This window comes from Crocodylus siamensis, chromosome 4, assembly GCF_052110815.1.
Source record: "Crocodylus siamensis isolate JL-2025a chromosome 4, ASM5211081v1, whole genome shotgun sequence".
NCBI classification, from domain to species: domain Eukaryota; kingdom Metazoa; phylum Chordata; order Crocodylia; family Crocodylidae; genus Crocodylus; species Crocodylus siamensis.
The window spans coordinates 109,510,057-109,527,276 of NC_143398.1; the positions used below are offsets into that span (position 1 = coordinate 109,510,057).

Below are 17,220 nucleotides of genomic sequence, written 5' to 3' on the forward strand. Positions count from 1 at the left end.
TGCTGGAAATTTGCAAAATTTCATGAGACTGATATATGCAATCACTTGCAATCTATCTAATTGGCCAGACTTTCAGAGGCATCAAGCGTACAGAATTTCCATTTGGGAGCATTTCTGAGTATTAACCCAATTTTATTGGTGCTATACTTTTTTTCTAGGTACTTAAATTTAGGCACCTGATTTGGAGAATGATAGCTATTATGCTTCCTTTGCTTACTGGGGATACCTGATGTTTACAAGCATTTTGTTTCTTTGTACGTACCAGAAATATAGAACTTGAGACTCCCATTTGGTTTACAGGGAATACACCTTTTGACTTGCTGTCTTACTATTTCCCTACCTCATTTTCACTGCAGGTGGGGAAATGCTTAGGAACAGTAACAACCTAAGTTTACTATTTCCCCCTATCATTCCTAAAATGGGCTAGGATCTTGTAAGAATAAAGAATAGTGAAGGAAAGCTGCCCCCTATCATGTTATAGAAGTCCTCTTTTCTGAAATATCGATGCAGGGAATTTGGGTTGAGAAGTAAAGCTTCACTGTCTTAACAGTGCTCTTTTGTACTAGAACTGCATAGCATGGTGTCAGAAGTAAATCATTTCACAAATGGAGTAGGCTTAAAATGCTGTGATTCCAGGCGCCCATGTAACTACATGCCCAGAAGCAATAAACTCCTGTTTGATAAGCACCAGCGTGTATTGCAGCACATTAATATACACATGTAGACGTTCCTGCTGAGGCAAAGTAGGGTAGGTATTAGGGCCTAGATACACAAAGGGACATGGATGCTGTACTGAGTTGTTTTTAGGTACTTATGAATGGGGTAAGGTAGGTGCCTCCAAATAATAGCACTACATTTTATTGGGCGACACCTAAGCCAGCCAATACTGTGAGTATCTTAAATTCAGTCCCTGTCTGAGATTTAGCTGTCTTATTCAGTGCTGTTGGTGGATGCCTTCCTCTACTCATCATGCTCAACTCGAAACCTCTCCTTTCACAAATTTAGCAGAAATCACTCTTTTCTTTCAAAATGCAGGGGAGATCGGATGATGCCAAGAGCGGGAATGTGCTTTACCCCAGGGACAAGCAGCAGTGGCACAATATGTGTCGCTGCTACTTGTCCCTAGGGAATTCCCATGCACACATGGTCTGGTGTGCAGCATGTTGCCCCAGGTGGAGTAGGGGAGGGGAGGGCCAGCACCTGGGCTGGCTCCAGCAGCCTTACCTGGGTTCCTGGGGGTTTTCAGGTGCTGCAGCTGTGGCAATCTGGCAGCAAGGAGCCTAGGCTCCAATATTGGCCAGTGCACACTGCCGTCGCTTCTGCTAACCCGTTTCTTTTAGGCACAGGCTTTTTTGCACCTGTATTTTTGGCATGTACACACACTCATCTGGATGCACCCCAAGAGTTCCCCTTCTGGGAAAGTGCTCTTACCCCTTACTGTTGTTGGTGCAATGAATATTCCAGTGTACTAAGAAAAATGTTTCCTTGCAGTGGGGGTTTTGAGAATTTGCATTTTGAATTTAGCCATCTAAATTTGTCTAAATTCCACTTTGAGCATTAATTCCTTTTGGTAGCTCTACCCTTCCGTGAGTTCTCAAGAAAATGCATATCTCTTAAGTAATAGAAGATTCTTTTATTAGGGTTGCCAGAATCAAAACTCTGGAATCACAGTGCTATAAGCATAAAAGCCCCTCAACACCATCTTCCTGATGTGTGTATGCAGTTGGCATCCTGCCTCCTACTTGCAGACAGTTGTCCTGCATTCTTCAGGTCTGGCAACTGCTGGTCTCTGATCAGCCATAGCCTGTTTCTCTGTTCAGCTGTCAGGCACAGTTCCCAGGCTGCTGTATGCAGCCTGCCCCTCCTGCTCAAAAGCAGCTATTGACTTTCACTTGCACTTGGTAATCTTCCACCCTAAGGATATTATTTCCCTTTTTTCTATGCTCTTTTAGCCTTCTACTGGCTGGATGTTGAATTGGGTAACACAGAACCTTCTATTGTCTGGTTTCTTTCCTTCCATTATTGGAAAACTTACCCAATAATAGGCTAGCAAGGTCTGTACAGTTATTACAGTTGGTTTTTTTCCTACCCAATTACTCAGTTGCTCTATTAAAAGATATGACCAAAAATCAAAACAAAACACAACAAAAAACAACAACAAAAACCCCTTTACTTGGGACAGACAACATTTTCTTTACAAAAAATTAGTTGTCAAGTAAAACAATACAGCACAACATAATAAAATTAAAACATGAGAATGTGAATAGTTAATAGAAAAATTATTTATGATAAAACTTTTAACTAGGTCAGAGAGGAATGTGGTTAGAAAAGAACAGATAGTAGTCACAGGGTTAGCAAAAACTGTTCTTCTTAGATGACAGTTAACAAGCACTAAAAGAACTGAAGTGCATCTAATTTAAAGACAAAAGGTAGAACAGAAGGATAAACTCATCACATAGACCAGATTTATTTACAGAAAATGTGAAGGCTTTCAAAACGCAATGTAGAAGTGTTTAGCACACAGTGTACAATGTCATGCTTTAAGATAAAGCAAGAGACTCCTTTTCTCAGTACAAATTTCAAAGAAATCTAAAAGGAAAATGCATACATGACTAGAAAGGCAGAACTCTGATGAGGATGAGGATAATGATACAGAAATACAATTCCCTCTCAGGTCTTGATACAACTAAGTTTTTACAATAGATTGGTGGCATGTGACATTGGATGTATGATCCATAAATAAGAGATTTAAAAAAATGATACTGGAGCTTAGTGAATTGTAACCAAAGTTGGAAATATGCAAAATGGTTGGTGACTACCCAACGTGAAATTCCAAAATTAAGGGTTTTTTTGCATATAGTAAGCATAAAATTAACCTATGCAGAACAGTTAGATTGACATATTGACTCCATAGTACCTAAGAGCCATACTTATGGCCCAGCTCCTTTCCAAGCAAGCATTGCACAACACAGGAGAGAAATATGACCCTTGTGCTGAACCAGAGAGAATAATGTATTTTTTAACCTGGTGGGTCTCAGCACATCTGCAATCTAACTATTCTCAAGATTTTTGTAGGCATCATGGCAGACGAGAAAATTGAAGGACAATAATGAGATGGCTTTGCAGGAAGATCTTCACGTATCTAAAGGAAGCATGGGAGAAAGCTGCAGGGATCTTGTTTGGAAATTGAACAAACAGATGATGGAAACCATTGCCATAGGCTGATCAGTGTTTGTGTCAACCTCTTGGTACTCAGCAGCTGCATCTATATAAGCAGCCGACCATGCAGTTGTCAATGCGCAGTCTTTTAGTACTTGCTTACTTAACTTTAGTACTTAAGTACTAAATGACTGCACAGTAACCAGCTACCAGTTACTGTGCTGCCACATGGTTATTTTTAGATGCTACTGCACAGTAGCTACAAACTACTGCACTGTAGCTTGTTAGTACTCCACAGTAGCATCACTATGACACATGAACACCGCATGGCCCTGGAGACTGGTGGGCTACAGAAACCACCTGCAGGCGGCAACGGTGTTGGCAGTAGGGGCATGGTGGTGGTGAGCAGAGAGCTTCTGTAAGCGGCCATGGGGGGGTGGTAACTGCCAACTGGCAGTTGACGACCACCTGCAGATGCCCCCAGCAGCATTGGCAGTGGCCGGCAGTGATCGGGGACTGCCCACAGATGCCGCCAGCGGTGTTGGCAGTGAGAGGAGAGGGGTGGCAAGCATCGACCACCCGCAGGTACCACCGGCAGTGTCGGTGGCACTTTTTGCAAGGGGTGCACCACCAAGTTCAGGGGGTACATGTACACCTGCGTGCACCCAATATGTATCACCAATGCCACCACAGTTCATGGCTGAAGAAATTATGGTGCCATAGCAATGAGCTACAGTGTCATAGCATCCTGTGTAGCACACCCAGCAGCTACTAATAGGTAAAGGAGTAAGCCATTGAAAACCTTTTACATGGAGATAATTAGTTTATGTTTCATGCAATAGAGATAAAGGAGACAGTAAAGAAAATGGTGACATGATCTCTTGCTCCTTATGCAACAAATTCATTACAAATAAAGCTGATAGTCAGTGTAGTCTAAAAGTCTTCACTAAAAGTAAGAAATGTACAAAATGAAGTATCTCTACTAGGATTATGGTGGCTTCTGAAACGCACAGGATGGCAGAAGCATGCCAGACAGCATATAAGTTATTTTTATGGGACACCAATCAATTCCTGTACAAAGATATTCTGCTTAAAGACAAACCTCTAAATAGAGGTTGAAAAGGGAAGTCATCCTATGTGTGCTTGAGTTATGGGTAGTTTTCAAAATCAGATCACGAAATGGAAGTATAAATTATTTACTGACCAGGATGGCAAAGATCTTTGTGATGGGTTTTAATGGATTGGGATAATCTGAGGATATAATAAATATATATATCATAAAGTCCCTCTACACATGCAGGTAAAGGCACAATGGGATCCAGTGCATGATCTACACAATCATGCCTCCAGCCATGCCACACATGCATGGCACGAGGCATGTGTCACAGGCCAGCTGGGCACTGTGAGTATATCAATTTAGTTGCAGACTGAGGGACCACTGCAACTTTATTAGCCACTGGGCTTTTTGGTTCGGGATCGAGGAGGTGATGTTGGAAAGGAAAAAAATGACAAATTTCACTTACAAAAAAGAATGAATTTTACTTATGACAACAAAAGATATAGTTTGCATATATAATAGTTAATAAAAAGGTTAAGCTAATAAACAGACAACATAACAATACATATTGAAATTGACAGTGATAATAAAACAGATAAAGAAATTAACCAAGAGTTCCCACTTGGTTAGTAACTTATTGATAGTCCCTCAGTTAGAAGATGCATGTCAAGTTGAATCAACGAAGTCAGACGTTTCTGAACTGGGCTGCCCAAAGGCGAACCAGTGGAAGCCCCTCAGTCAGAATCTGGTCCTCACTCTCACAGGGAGTAAGAGAGATCCATGGGGCATGGGACAGCAATGACCCTTTTGTTCCGTCCTTCCCGAGGGTTACTATGATGTGTGTGTTCTTTTATATTCTAATTATGCTATTTTTTTAGTTATGTAGCCATTCATAATATTGCTTTATAGCTGTTATCCTGTGGGGTTAAAAGGTGTTAGAAATCATTATAATAAGTTACTGCCCAAGCTTGGGTTTATCCAATAAGCAAATTGCAATATAGCATCTTCAGGTTTGAAATTAACTTTTCCCTGCCTAAATCCAGCCACTTCAGAACTCTCTATGGTTTTTTGAGATGTTTTTTCTTGAAATGTACTGGATAAGCTAGGCGGTTAAATCCAGTTTTAATCATCATCAAGGCTAAATTCTGAGAGAAAAAGAACTATTAGGTCAGCTAATTTCACAGCTATAGCTTTGCCTTTGAGGCCTAGTCAGTTCCACAAACAGTTACAAGTTACATTTGCAGGTTACAAAACTACAAGCTTCATATTAGACAAAAGTTCCAAATGCCTCCAAGAAGCACATATTTATTGCTTATTAATTTCTTTGGTTCTGGCCATCACAGGCATGACTGTGGGATCATGAATCAGATCACCTGGTGCAGGGGGAGCCCAGTCCTGGGTTTTCTTTACCTTGATGGGGCTTCCAGCCATGAGGACACACCATGAACTACCATGGCTGGGAGCCCCATCACCTGACCTGGGTTCCCAGCTGAGGAAGCACCCCAGGGGTCCCCATTCAGTTTCCCAACCACAGGGGTGCATGAAGCTGAGACCCTGGGAGCCAGCATCAGCTGGAAGCTCCCAGGCTCAAGGTTACACATGCCCCCCTTCCCCCCCCACAGCTGTGAGCTCTGATCAGCTGATGGGGTACCTAGCCATGAGGGCTCCTGGCCATGCATTCAGTTAATGACAATAACAGCTACAAAGTTGTTATAAATATTTTATGGAATAATTTTGTAGCTTATTCCTCCTCTTATCATGCCATTAATTGAATGAATTTGTTATCAGGTGACCACTTGCGATGTGATTACCTGGTTAATCCCACCTTAAGTGTAACATGTAAGATGGGGCCATGCAACCAAGCAGTCCTAAAATAAATGCCTGACAGCAGATTGATGTGTGACACTGGATATACATGAATAACACCAGAATTTAAACATGATGTGAGAGCTGAAATCAGCACTAGGATATTTTGCAGCACCTGCAAAATTAGGGCATTTTTACACATGCTCCAGGGGGGTGCGCTTTAGTTAGAGGAGGTACGAGAGCTGGTCTAATTAAACAACCCACAGAGTCTCATGTATCAGCATCCCCATGCATCAAACAAACTTTAGTTAAAGCGCCCTCATCACCATTTTGAAGCACGAGGATGCTGATACACAAGATGCGGAGGCTGACTGGGGCATGCTAACTAGCATGATCCAGCAGACTCCCCGCATGTGTACAGGCACCCTTAGTGATTAGTGGCTTCTCAGTATAAAAATCCAAAACTAAGAAAGTAAGTAAAGCTGAACTTTAGCAAATGGAGAAAACAGCTATTACTGAGGATTCAGATACCAACAGACTGAGCAGTATGGCTATTTGAATAAAAATGAGTTAAAGCTTTGAATGAATTAAAAAAAATGGAGTAAGGTCATTGAATATGAATGTAACTCCACAACAACATGAGAAAGTCTTGTTTAGACTTTTAAATACAAGAATAATTACAGTTTGGCATGTGAGTCTAGTGTTTTGACAAGTCTAGCTTAATAAAGAAAAAGCAAAACTTCCATTTCCTGAGGTATGCTAAGGCATATTCTCTCCAACCTACATGGAGAGCTGGATGAAGTAGAGATAGGATAGTACTTGGCAATCTTCTGATTTCAAGTAAAAATGATCAATGGCACAACTGTGTAATGTTCTGCAGATTACCAAAGGAACAAAAATTGAACAGCAAAAAAATGTCAGATGAATGAATGAGATTAATTGTGCAGAAAATACACTTGATGACATATAATCTAATTGGCAATTGCACAAATTGGAATAATGGGATGGTCTTACAGAGGTTCTGCTGAGTACATTCACCCTAATTTGTCAAAATTTTGTATATTATTCTATTTTAATAATTGTATTTTTGTTTATAATGGATCCAGGTTTTATTGTAAACCACACTGCATCTCTTTAGGGGAAGGTGGTGTATAAAACTAATAACTACATAAATAATTTAGTGTTCCACTATGAATGCTGCCTATGGACAAAACTGAATGGCACATGGGTGACTGGCAAGGGAATCAATTTGGGCATTTAAATAAAGTTACAGAAACACTGAAGTTGAGATTTTTGGAGAATAACAAAGCCCCCTACAGTCTCCGGCAGTGAACATTCATGGGCTGTAAAATATTTTTCTGCATGCTAACCATTCAATGGACTATGCTTCCAAAGCACTAAAATAGTGGCTTTCAAACTTCCTAAAGTTATGGAACCTTTCATATCACTTCTTCTGCCACGAACCCCTGCATCTATCCTGTGAGCTGATGCCAAGCCAGGCAACCCAGCCTGACAATGGTGGCACATCACCTCCCAGCCTACATTACTCCCGATCCCTTTGCTGAACCACTGATGACCTCTCATGGAACCCTAGGGTGGTGTGGGACATAGTTTTAAAATCATGGGATTAAAACACAGTCAGACTACACTAAAACTAAAAAAGGAATATGGAAATACTAGCAATGTGTCTCTGTGAGTGGCCTCATAAGCAGAATCATTTGGAGTTGTTATGGAGCATAAATCATTGGAAGCCATTATGACAGAAACCATGACCCAAAGCACTACACAGAACACAGAAAATAATTTTGAAATTTCTGGAATATTTATTTAAAGTGAAATAATAGCTAACACAGCCCTTCTTCTAGCGGCTGCATTGTCAAGGATGCTTATAAAAGTGAAAGCCCGGCACCGCAGGGAGAAGAACCTGAAGTAAATACAACTCGAGGACTTCCAAAAATAGATGTGACAAAGTGAAATGAGAAATACAAACCAATCTAAATTTACAAGAGTGCAAAGCAGTAATTTTGGATGGAAAACCTATCTGAAAAAGAACATTGTCCTTCAAGCATAAAATCTAAGATGAACGTAGAGAAAATTACAATATTCTTCACAAAGAAGTACCACAAGTGAAATTTTGGCCAATGATTTCAGTAGATCTGGGATTTCTCTCGTAAGCAAAATACCTCACAGCCTAAGGCCAGGAATGTAGGGTTAATCCATGATGCTCATCAAGGTATTGAGAAGTGATGCTCTATCCTGGGCCATCATGAATGGATACTGTGGTAGATAAACAGATGAATGAAGCAGGGAGAGGGATCTCTCAGGGAAAGCATTCTTAATGGCAGAGTAAGTGAGGGCAGTCTATGAGGGCAGTCTGGTCAAAATGCATACCTTGAATTATACAGACCTCAAATGTGTCCCTAACTTTAAGTCTTTGCATCCTTCTTATGTATAGAAAATGCAATCTTTTGACAGATTCATCTAAACTTCCTGAACAGTCATGTGAAGAAACTGTTGTTTGGAGAACTGTCTCCTGATATTTTATTTATCAAATCAAATTTTCTGTGAAAAATGCATTATAAGTGACATTTCCAGTCTAATTCATTAAGGATTTGGAAAGTTCAATTTTAATATTGTTCCGCAGATGGGCTTGGATGAATTCAAGCTTAGTACAGCAGCAAAGCAATTTTAATAATTGTTCAACTAAGTGACCATCTGAGTTGAGGAAATGAAACAATGCTATCTCTGTAGTCTGCTTTTTCTTTTATGGCATAATTATTGCTTTATGGCAGTAATTACAGTACAGATAATGAAATAAGTATACTTTTGGAATGAACTGATTCTGCTAAGCATAGCACCTTAGCACGGCATCTTATGTGAAGCTGGTGTAACTGTACACATTTTCTCCAATAATGTTAGAATTAGAGATGTTTAAATTAAAAAAATAGATGTTTAAAATTTTAAAAAGATATTTAAAATTGAACTGTGTTGGAACTAAAGAGGATAGTACCATTTGATTAAAAGAACCTGGATTTAAACAGCATTCTCCTTCATAGACCACCTAATTCATTAGAAAATATGGTGGAAATCCATAACTCAGCTGTAAGGGGTTTTTCCCACAACCTTGAAGGTATAAGAGTTATACAACTATATAAATACTTTTAACATTTCTACTGGTGACTGAATCAATCTTTCCAAATAGATTTTGTTTTTCAAATTCCTACAGAGAGTACCATTTCTATGTTGTCAATGAAGGCCACCAGTCTAAGTTATCAGTGGCAAATCATCAGCAAATGGGTTATTTCTAGCCTAATTTTGCAGGGATTAATAACAGGCCTGGCATTATTCAGCATTTTAAGTGCTGATATTGAAGTAAATATAAAAGCATTAGTAATAAAAATTGTGGAAAACACAAAGATTGATTGAGTAAATATGTAATGACCAAGCAATCATACAGAAAGACTGGATTGATTACTTGACAAGTTTGGCCCATTCAAACAAAATGTATTGTCATACAGCCAAATGGAAGATTATGCCTCTAGGAAAAAAGAATAGGCCATCCCACAGAATGGAGGATGGTATCTTGGAAAGCAGTGCCTCTGAAAAGGATGTGGGAGTCAATAGCAAGCAAAGAACTGAGCATGAGCTCCTGTTGGGATGCTATGGTAAAAAGGACAAATACTTTTGAGTGAATAGAAGCAGGATTTTTTTTGGAAACAGGCTGTGTCTAAACAAGTGGCATCATGTGGCAGGAAGTGTGACACGAAGCTACTTCACAGTCAGTGTCATGAAACAGCCATTCCTCAGCATGACTAAGCAGTAACTCCAGTATAAATATAAGCAAGTATAAAAAAGTACTAAGAGACTGCTCAATAACAACTGGGCAGCCAGCATCTCATATAGATGCAGCCACCAAACACTAAGTAATATTACTGTTACTACTGTTTGCAGCATTGCTGAGACCAACACAAGAATATTATGCCATTCAAGGATGTTAAAAACTTGCAGAGAATAAGAGAAAAGTCATACAATTTATCTGAGGTTGAGAAAAATGCCTTACAGTAAAAAATTTAGAGATGATTTTGATTAAATGTCTTTGTTTCCAGAAATGTCAGTTCATTGAAATTGAAACTGTGTGCAGGAAAGCATCAGTTTCAATGTATTTCTCATTTTAAGCACTTTTTAAAATGTTTTCAAATTGTTAGAACATTGTATTTCAATATTTTTAAATGGAAAATGCTGTTTTTGCTGCAGTGTCTTTTCACAGTCATAGGGTCATAGAATCATAGGGTGTTTGTACACACAACAAAATGGGCTTTTAAAGCAGCTGAAATGCCCTTTTGCACCATTTTAATGGTGTTGCTGTTTGCACATTTGGTGTCATATTCTGCCTTAACGGCATGGTTGTTTGCACACTCAGCAGTGTATTCCACTTTAACTGACTTTGTAACATAGCAAGATAAAACCCCTCTAAGGTATTTTCGTTTGCTACCTAACAAAGTGCAACAGTGCACGGGGCTCTGGAAGCCAATGTGCTTGGAAAAGCCCAGGCTTGGCGGGCTTCCAGTGCCCCATGCACTGTCCCGACCACCTTCTCCCACCGCCAGCACACCCAACTGCCCTCCTGCTGTCTTGCCACTCTGCCCCAGGGGCAAGCCAGCCATTCCCAGGTGGTCCCAGGCAGCGGAAAGGTGGCAGGGATGGTGCAGGGATGCTGGAGCTTACCTGCCTCTCCTGCAGTGGCGGTTGGGGGAGGCAAGCTGCTGGTGGGCCAAGTGGTTCCTGAGCTACGGGGGACCCAGGTGCTTCTCTCCACAGTGGCAGTATCTCCCGGGCAGCACCTGCCTGCTGGCACCCGGGCTGGGTGGTCCCAGGGGCACTGCAGCTGCAGAAGGAAGCATCGGGCCCTGCACAGCTCAGAGACTGTGTGATCTGACGGCAGCCAGTGCAGGCAGACTTGATTGAAGGGGAGAAAAACAGCATAGAGGAGCCTGACCTTTTTTTTTCCTTCTTCTTCTCTTGGAGCCTGCCTGCCTGCTTGAGCTGTGCAGGTGCCGGTGCCTCCCTCCACGGCTGCAGTGCCCCTGGTACCACCTGGGCTGGGTGCCACCTGGGGAGCGCCACTGCTGGAGAGGGACCACTTAGCTAGCCAGCAGCTCTCCCCCCACCCCTGTCCACCATGGGAAAGGCAGCTTAGCTTTAAGGATCAGTCCCCCTAACCCTTGTCTACACATGATGGGGGTTTAGTTCAGTTTAGTTCTCCCTAAATTGAAATGGTGGAAACAGTTGTTTTTTAAAAACCCACCATTTCAATTTAGGAAGAACTAAACCCTCCATCATGTGTACAAGCACCTATAGAGAAGCAGGGCTGGAAGGGACCTCCAGAGGTCATCTAGTCCAACATCCTGCATGAGGTAGGATCATCCATATCCAAACAATCACATACAAACCATAAACTAAATTCTATGTAAGACTACTATCAACTCTTTTCTGCAACTTCAGACCATTGGTCTGCACCCTCCTCTCTACTGCGAGAAGGAAAGGGTGCTCTCCTTCTTCTCTAATGGCTGACCTTCAAGTATTTGAAGACTTCTATAAGATTGCCTCCTTCAGCCTCTCCTTGTATGACTTGCTTTCCAAGCCCTTGATCTTCTTTGTTGCCCACCTCTGGACTCTATCTAACTTCTCCACTTCCTTTTTAAAATGTGGAGCCCAGAACTACACACAGTACTCCAGATGATTCCTAACCAGTGCTGAGTAGAGATGCACTACCATTTCCCATGTCTTGTACCTAATGCTTTTATGGGTGCATCCCAAAACTGCACTCACCATTTGTGTGGCTGCATCTCACTGCATATTGAGTCTGTGGTCTACCAAGACTCCCAAGTCCTTTTCCATATGCTGTATCTAGCCAGATGTCACCCATTGTCCACATTGAAGTTCATCCTGGTAGCTCTAGCCTAACTTGTCAATCTTTCCTTTGCTTGCAGGTATTGAGCCAGTTTTCTATCTACCTTATATCATTTTTTTCCAGTCCACATTTTTCCAATTTGTTTATGAGAAGGTCTTGTGGGACCTTGTCAAAAGCCTTGTTGAAGTCCAGATATATATAGCCACTGCATTCTCTTCATCCACACAAATAGTTACTTTGTCAAGGAAAGACTTCGGGTTTGTTTAACATGATTTATTTTTCATAAATCCATTCTGGCTGCATGCAATCAGCCTTTCTTTCTTCTAGATGCTTGCACATGGCCTTCCTTAGGATATGCTCCAATAAGATCCCAGGTTTTGAAGTGAGGCTAACCAGTCTATAGTTCCCTGGGTCCTAGTTCTTGCCTTTTTTAAAGAGAGGTACTACATTGGCCCTTTTCCAATCCTCTGGTACCTGGCCCATCTCCCACAACTTCATGAAGATCATTGACAAGGGCTCCAAGATCTGCTCTGTTGGTTCCTTTCAGGACCCTGGGATGAAGCTCATCTGGCCCTGCTGACTTGATTTCATTCAGGCCTCTGTCAGATCTCTGACAGTCTCTTTTGTTCTCTCCTCCCTCAGATTGCCCCCTTCCTTATCCAGATTATCCCTTTTAGGTATATGACCACAGGTTTGTTTGGGGAAGACTGAGGCAAAGTAGCTATTGAATAGCTCCACCTTCTTTGCATCTTCAATTAGGAGTTCCCCCTGGATTGTTAACAGAGGAACCACAGCTTCTTTGGTCTTTCTCTTCTGGCCAGCATACTTATACAACCTCTTCTTGTTGTTCCAATATTGTGACCCTTAGAAGCTCCCAGCCCTCCTCCCAGGACACCATGCCTGTTATCTCCTTGAGTCAGATGAAATCTGCCTTTTTGAAATCTAGCGTCCTAATTTTGCTGACCTCATGCTTTCCCTGTCTCAGGATCTGGAATTCCACTTCATTGTGATCACTTCCTGCCAAGTTACACCATGTTCTCATCTTTCACCAGTTCTTCCCTGCTGGTCAGGAAAAAAATCCAAGATACATGATCCCCTTGTTGTCTCCTCCACTTGATGAAAAACAAAATTGCCTTCCACACAAGTTAAGAATCAGTGCCTCATCCACCTCCTCTTCCTGATTAGGTGGCCTGCAATAAATCCCCACCATTATATTGGTGCCGCATCTTTCACCTTTCATTATAAATACATTCTGCCTTGCTGTCTTCTCCCTCCTGAGCCAGGGAACAAGAGTAAAAGTTTTTCATATACATCAGATATATTTTGCATTTTGACCTCCTTGCTTCCCTTCTGCGCCACTTGATGCAGTCCTGTAGCTCACTGACTTTTTCCCAGAATTGACTTGTTTGTTCAAGTTCTTTCCCCTCTGGACTATGTGCTCTGCTGCTGGAGGGTTTTGATCACCATCCCTAGTGAAAGCTAATTTAAAGCCCTCCTTACAGATAGACAATACCCAAAGATATTTTTCCCCATTCTTGTCAGATGGATCCCATCTCTTGATAGCAGTCCTCCTCCCATGAACGTCTGCCCATTGTTGAAGAAGCTAAAGTCTTCACGTCAACACCACTGTCTCAACCAAATTAATTTAATTTTTATAAATGTTCCATTTGACCTGAGCTAAAATTAAGTGACCTGTCACTTCACAGGCATTTTCAGAATGTTGGCTTTTTGTCACAATTCAGGATAGGAAACATTTCTTGTCCAGCTTTACTTAAATGCTCAGTGCATGGAACTTATCAAAAAGAATTTGGGTGGTGACTTGATGTTAGTGCATAAATACATTCAAAAAGAGGAAATACCACATCCTTATGGATTCTTTATTTTCTTAGATAAAAAAACCATAATCAGAACAAGCGGCAGGAGGCTAAAGCCCCACAAATACAAATTAGAAAATAGGCACACATTTTAATTTTGACAGTAATTAACTATGGAAGCCAATTGTGGATTCCCTATATCAGCAGTTCTCAGTCTTTTTAGACTCGAGGCACTCCTTCACAACTTTTCAAAATTTTGCAGCATCCCATTTAAAAAGCATAATTGCATTGCTATTATTAATTTGTTATCAGTTAATTAGATCATCATAATTATATTATGTTTACTCCGCTGCCACAGTTGCTACAGCCAGGTGAATCTGTGCAGTGCACCTCCCAGGTTAGGAAGCAGCTATGGTAGGAGTGTCTGCTCTTGCCACAGCCCTTCCAGATCCTACCCTGAATGTTGTCTCCTGGAAACAGGCATATGGGGCAAATGGGGCATTACATTATGCAGGCAATCACTCGGTTTCTGTTATACCTCTTCCTGGTTTGGCTCAAGAACACAGAGATGCATGGGGCGAGCCCTACCTGGTGGCCGCAACATCATTCTCCAAGGCTACTGCTGCCATGGGGTGAAATTTCCCAAGTGCCTTGGTTTTCAGGAGGCATGCAGAGCCCAACCAAGATGGAGCTGCAGCAGAGGTTGCATATCTGCCTACATTACATTATAGAGGCAGATATGCCACTTCTGCTTCACCAGTTCTTACTTCAGATGAACCTGGAAGATCTAGAACAGAAGTAGCAGTGCAACATCCCTGGTAGGTTCTCACAGCTCCCCAACCACTGCCCTGTGTGTTGCTGGCTTCAAATCCACACTGGATGACTTTCTGGCATTGTGAGTCCAAATGACTGTCATATACTCTAGCCCTAAATTCTTAGACTTAAAGAAAAACCTGAAGTTTTAGAATTACCCTTTTTTTTTCTCCTTTCTAATTATCTATAATTCTGAGAATTGTTCTATTTCTTTTCTTTTTAATAGAACTTTTTGCTTTTATCTGTTTTGTTCTCTGTTTAACTCCACTCTGTACTTTTCTGAGGCCTTTAAAATCTCAAGACTCTAAATGTTTCTTTTTTTTCTTTTGTTGTTGTTAAGATGTGTGGGCCTTGAGCTCATTCTTTGTTACTGAATGTCATCCCTGGAATTATAGGTTTAAAGAGACCTGGTCCAATCTTCAGCTGGAACTCTAAGCTTCCTTAGTTATATAGTTACATAGTGTTTCACAGAGCTAATATGTTGTTAGAGGAATATTTTTTCTATGATGCTTTAGCAAAAATGTGTTCAAATTGATCAATGTATTTCTCCACTGGTTCACTTTAATAGTATGTAGCCTGAAGCTCTGGATACAAAATACTAGCTGTGTAACTGTCAAACCTTTTTCTAATGAGCTGTAGCACCAATTGCTTAAAGGATATTTAAGCAGGATGTATTTAATATTTTTAAAACATATGAATGGCCCTTTTCAAAAGGAAAAGATTTTTAGTTATATTTTATAACATAACATAATACTGAATTAATCAAACTGAAGAGTGCCATACAATTATGCTACTAATTAAGGCTCTAATGGACACTACCAACAATCCCTAAAAAATGAGTCCTTTCACAAACTTCAGTGATGTGAACTGTTTTCTTTATTTTGATGACGTTATTGGATGTCAGGTGTAACAGCATCCTTGGGCTGAAAAATGGTGATGGGGTCACTTTAACTGAAACTCATCAAACAAGCTTTAGTTGAAAGGCCCCTGCCACCATTTTTCAGTGTGGAGATGCTGATACACATGACGCTGGAGTCTGCTGGAGCACAGTAATTACCACACTCCAGCAGAGTCGATTAATCTCTGACACGCTGTAATTACAGTGCATCAGAGCAGCCTTGTTACATGTCTGTAGGCGCCCTTAGAAACTAACTGGTTCAGAGAGGCATGAGCTTTCATAAGTCATAACCTACTTTGTCAGGTGAAACTAAAGTGTGCTGCTTGGTACATGGTTTGCTTACTGCATATTATGATGTAGATTCAAAGCCAGTGTCATTTTCACTATAGAAGTGTAACCAGACCGTAGGTACCAAAGTGCTAAAAGCAACCTTGGGCTTTTAGCCTCCGTCAGTCACATTTCTACATATAAAACACAAGAGCAGGCACCTCTTGGTGTATTGCTGTTAGGCTTTTGGCAAACTCCCAATGTAGCCATCTCATGCAACTAAAATTTGGAAGTTCATAAAGATCTGTATATCAGTGATTGGGTATATGTGATAATCTCTACCAGTGTATGCTCAAAGAAATATCTTCACCAATTTAATTTTTTGAATCATATGCTTGTGTGGTTTTACTTCATTGAGGTTTTCCCTGTTCTCACTTAAAGTGTGATCCCAAACCCTTTGATGTCAATGAAAAGGGAAACTTGTTTATATCAAGGGGTTCCATAACCCCAAAGCTCTACACAGTGCAGTTGTCTAGACTCTGTGTCTTTACTGATGTCTACATGTCATTTGTCTTTTTCTTTCCATGTTTGTCCTGATGAGCTCCTCATGTTTGATTCTTTGCAGACATCTCAGTCAGTCTGCTCGCAGTGGTCGTGAGCTTCTGTGGGCTTGCCTTGCTGGTCGTCTCGCTTTTTGTTTTCTGGAAGTTATGTTGGCCATGCTGGAGAAGCAAACCTCTGACTTCCAACCCCAGTAATATCCCTCAGAGCAACTCTAATGCTCCCACTGAGGTTTTTGAGACCAATGAGAAAAAGGAGATTAAAGAAAATGGCAAACCTTCAGCAAAAATCCTTGAGGCTGCCATAAAAATCAGTCACACTTCACCTGACATTCCAGCCGAGGTTCAGAACGCATTGAAAGAACATCTAATCAAACATGCACGCATGCAGAGGCAGATCACTGAGCCTACATCATCATCCAGGTAAGAAAACTTCAATTTATTGAGTATAGATAACAGTTTGGCTTTTCCTGAAAATTAGAGAATCAACATCTGTGAGTTGTTAGGTTCTTCATTCTGTGTTGAAAAGTTATAGATAAAACACTGGTCTTATTAAGTTGAATCATCACAATTGCTGCAAAAATGTCACTGAACAGCAATAATAAATAATTGGAAAAGTTAAGATTTATATTCAAATAATTGCTTCTAAATGAAAGCATCAGTCAATATCTGCTGCAACTGTACATAAAGGTATATTTCTACTTTTGACAATTTTTATTCAACATTTTCTTGTGAAAGGGAAGTTAAGGGCTATTTGGCAAAGCAAGACAGGCATACAGACCCCATCTTTCAGGTGCAGTTAGTGAGTACATTTTTATAGGTGCAGCAATTGCTCCTACAGCTGAAAATTAGACTCATCATGAAGTAAATTACAATTTTATCATTGATGGCACTTTCCTTTAAGGCATGGGTTGACATATAAAAAAGAATTAAAG

The 17,220-nt window shown here is 40.8% G+C and overlaps 1 protein-coding gene across 1 annotated transcript in view; it reads left to right on the forward strand.

Moving 5' to 3' along the window:
* SYT10 (synaptotagmin 10) overlaps positions 1-17,220 on the forward strand; it is a 61,627-nt gene that overhangs the window by 7,076 nt on the left and 37,331 nt on the right. Inside the window, exon 2 of the mRNA XM_090043323.1 lies at positions 16,351-16,708. Coding sequence (XP_089899449.1) covers positions 16,351-16,708 — 358 coding nt within the window. The remainder of the gene's footprint in view (positions 1-16,350; positions 16,709-17,220) is intronic.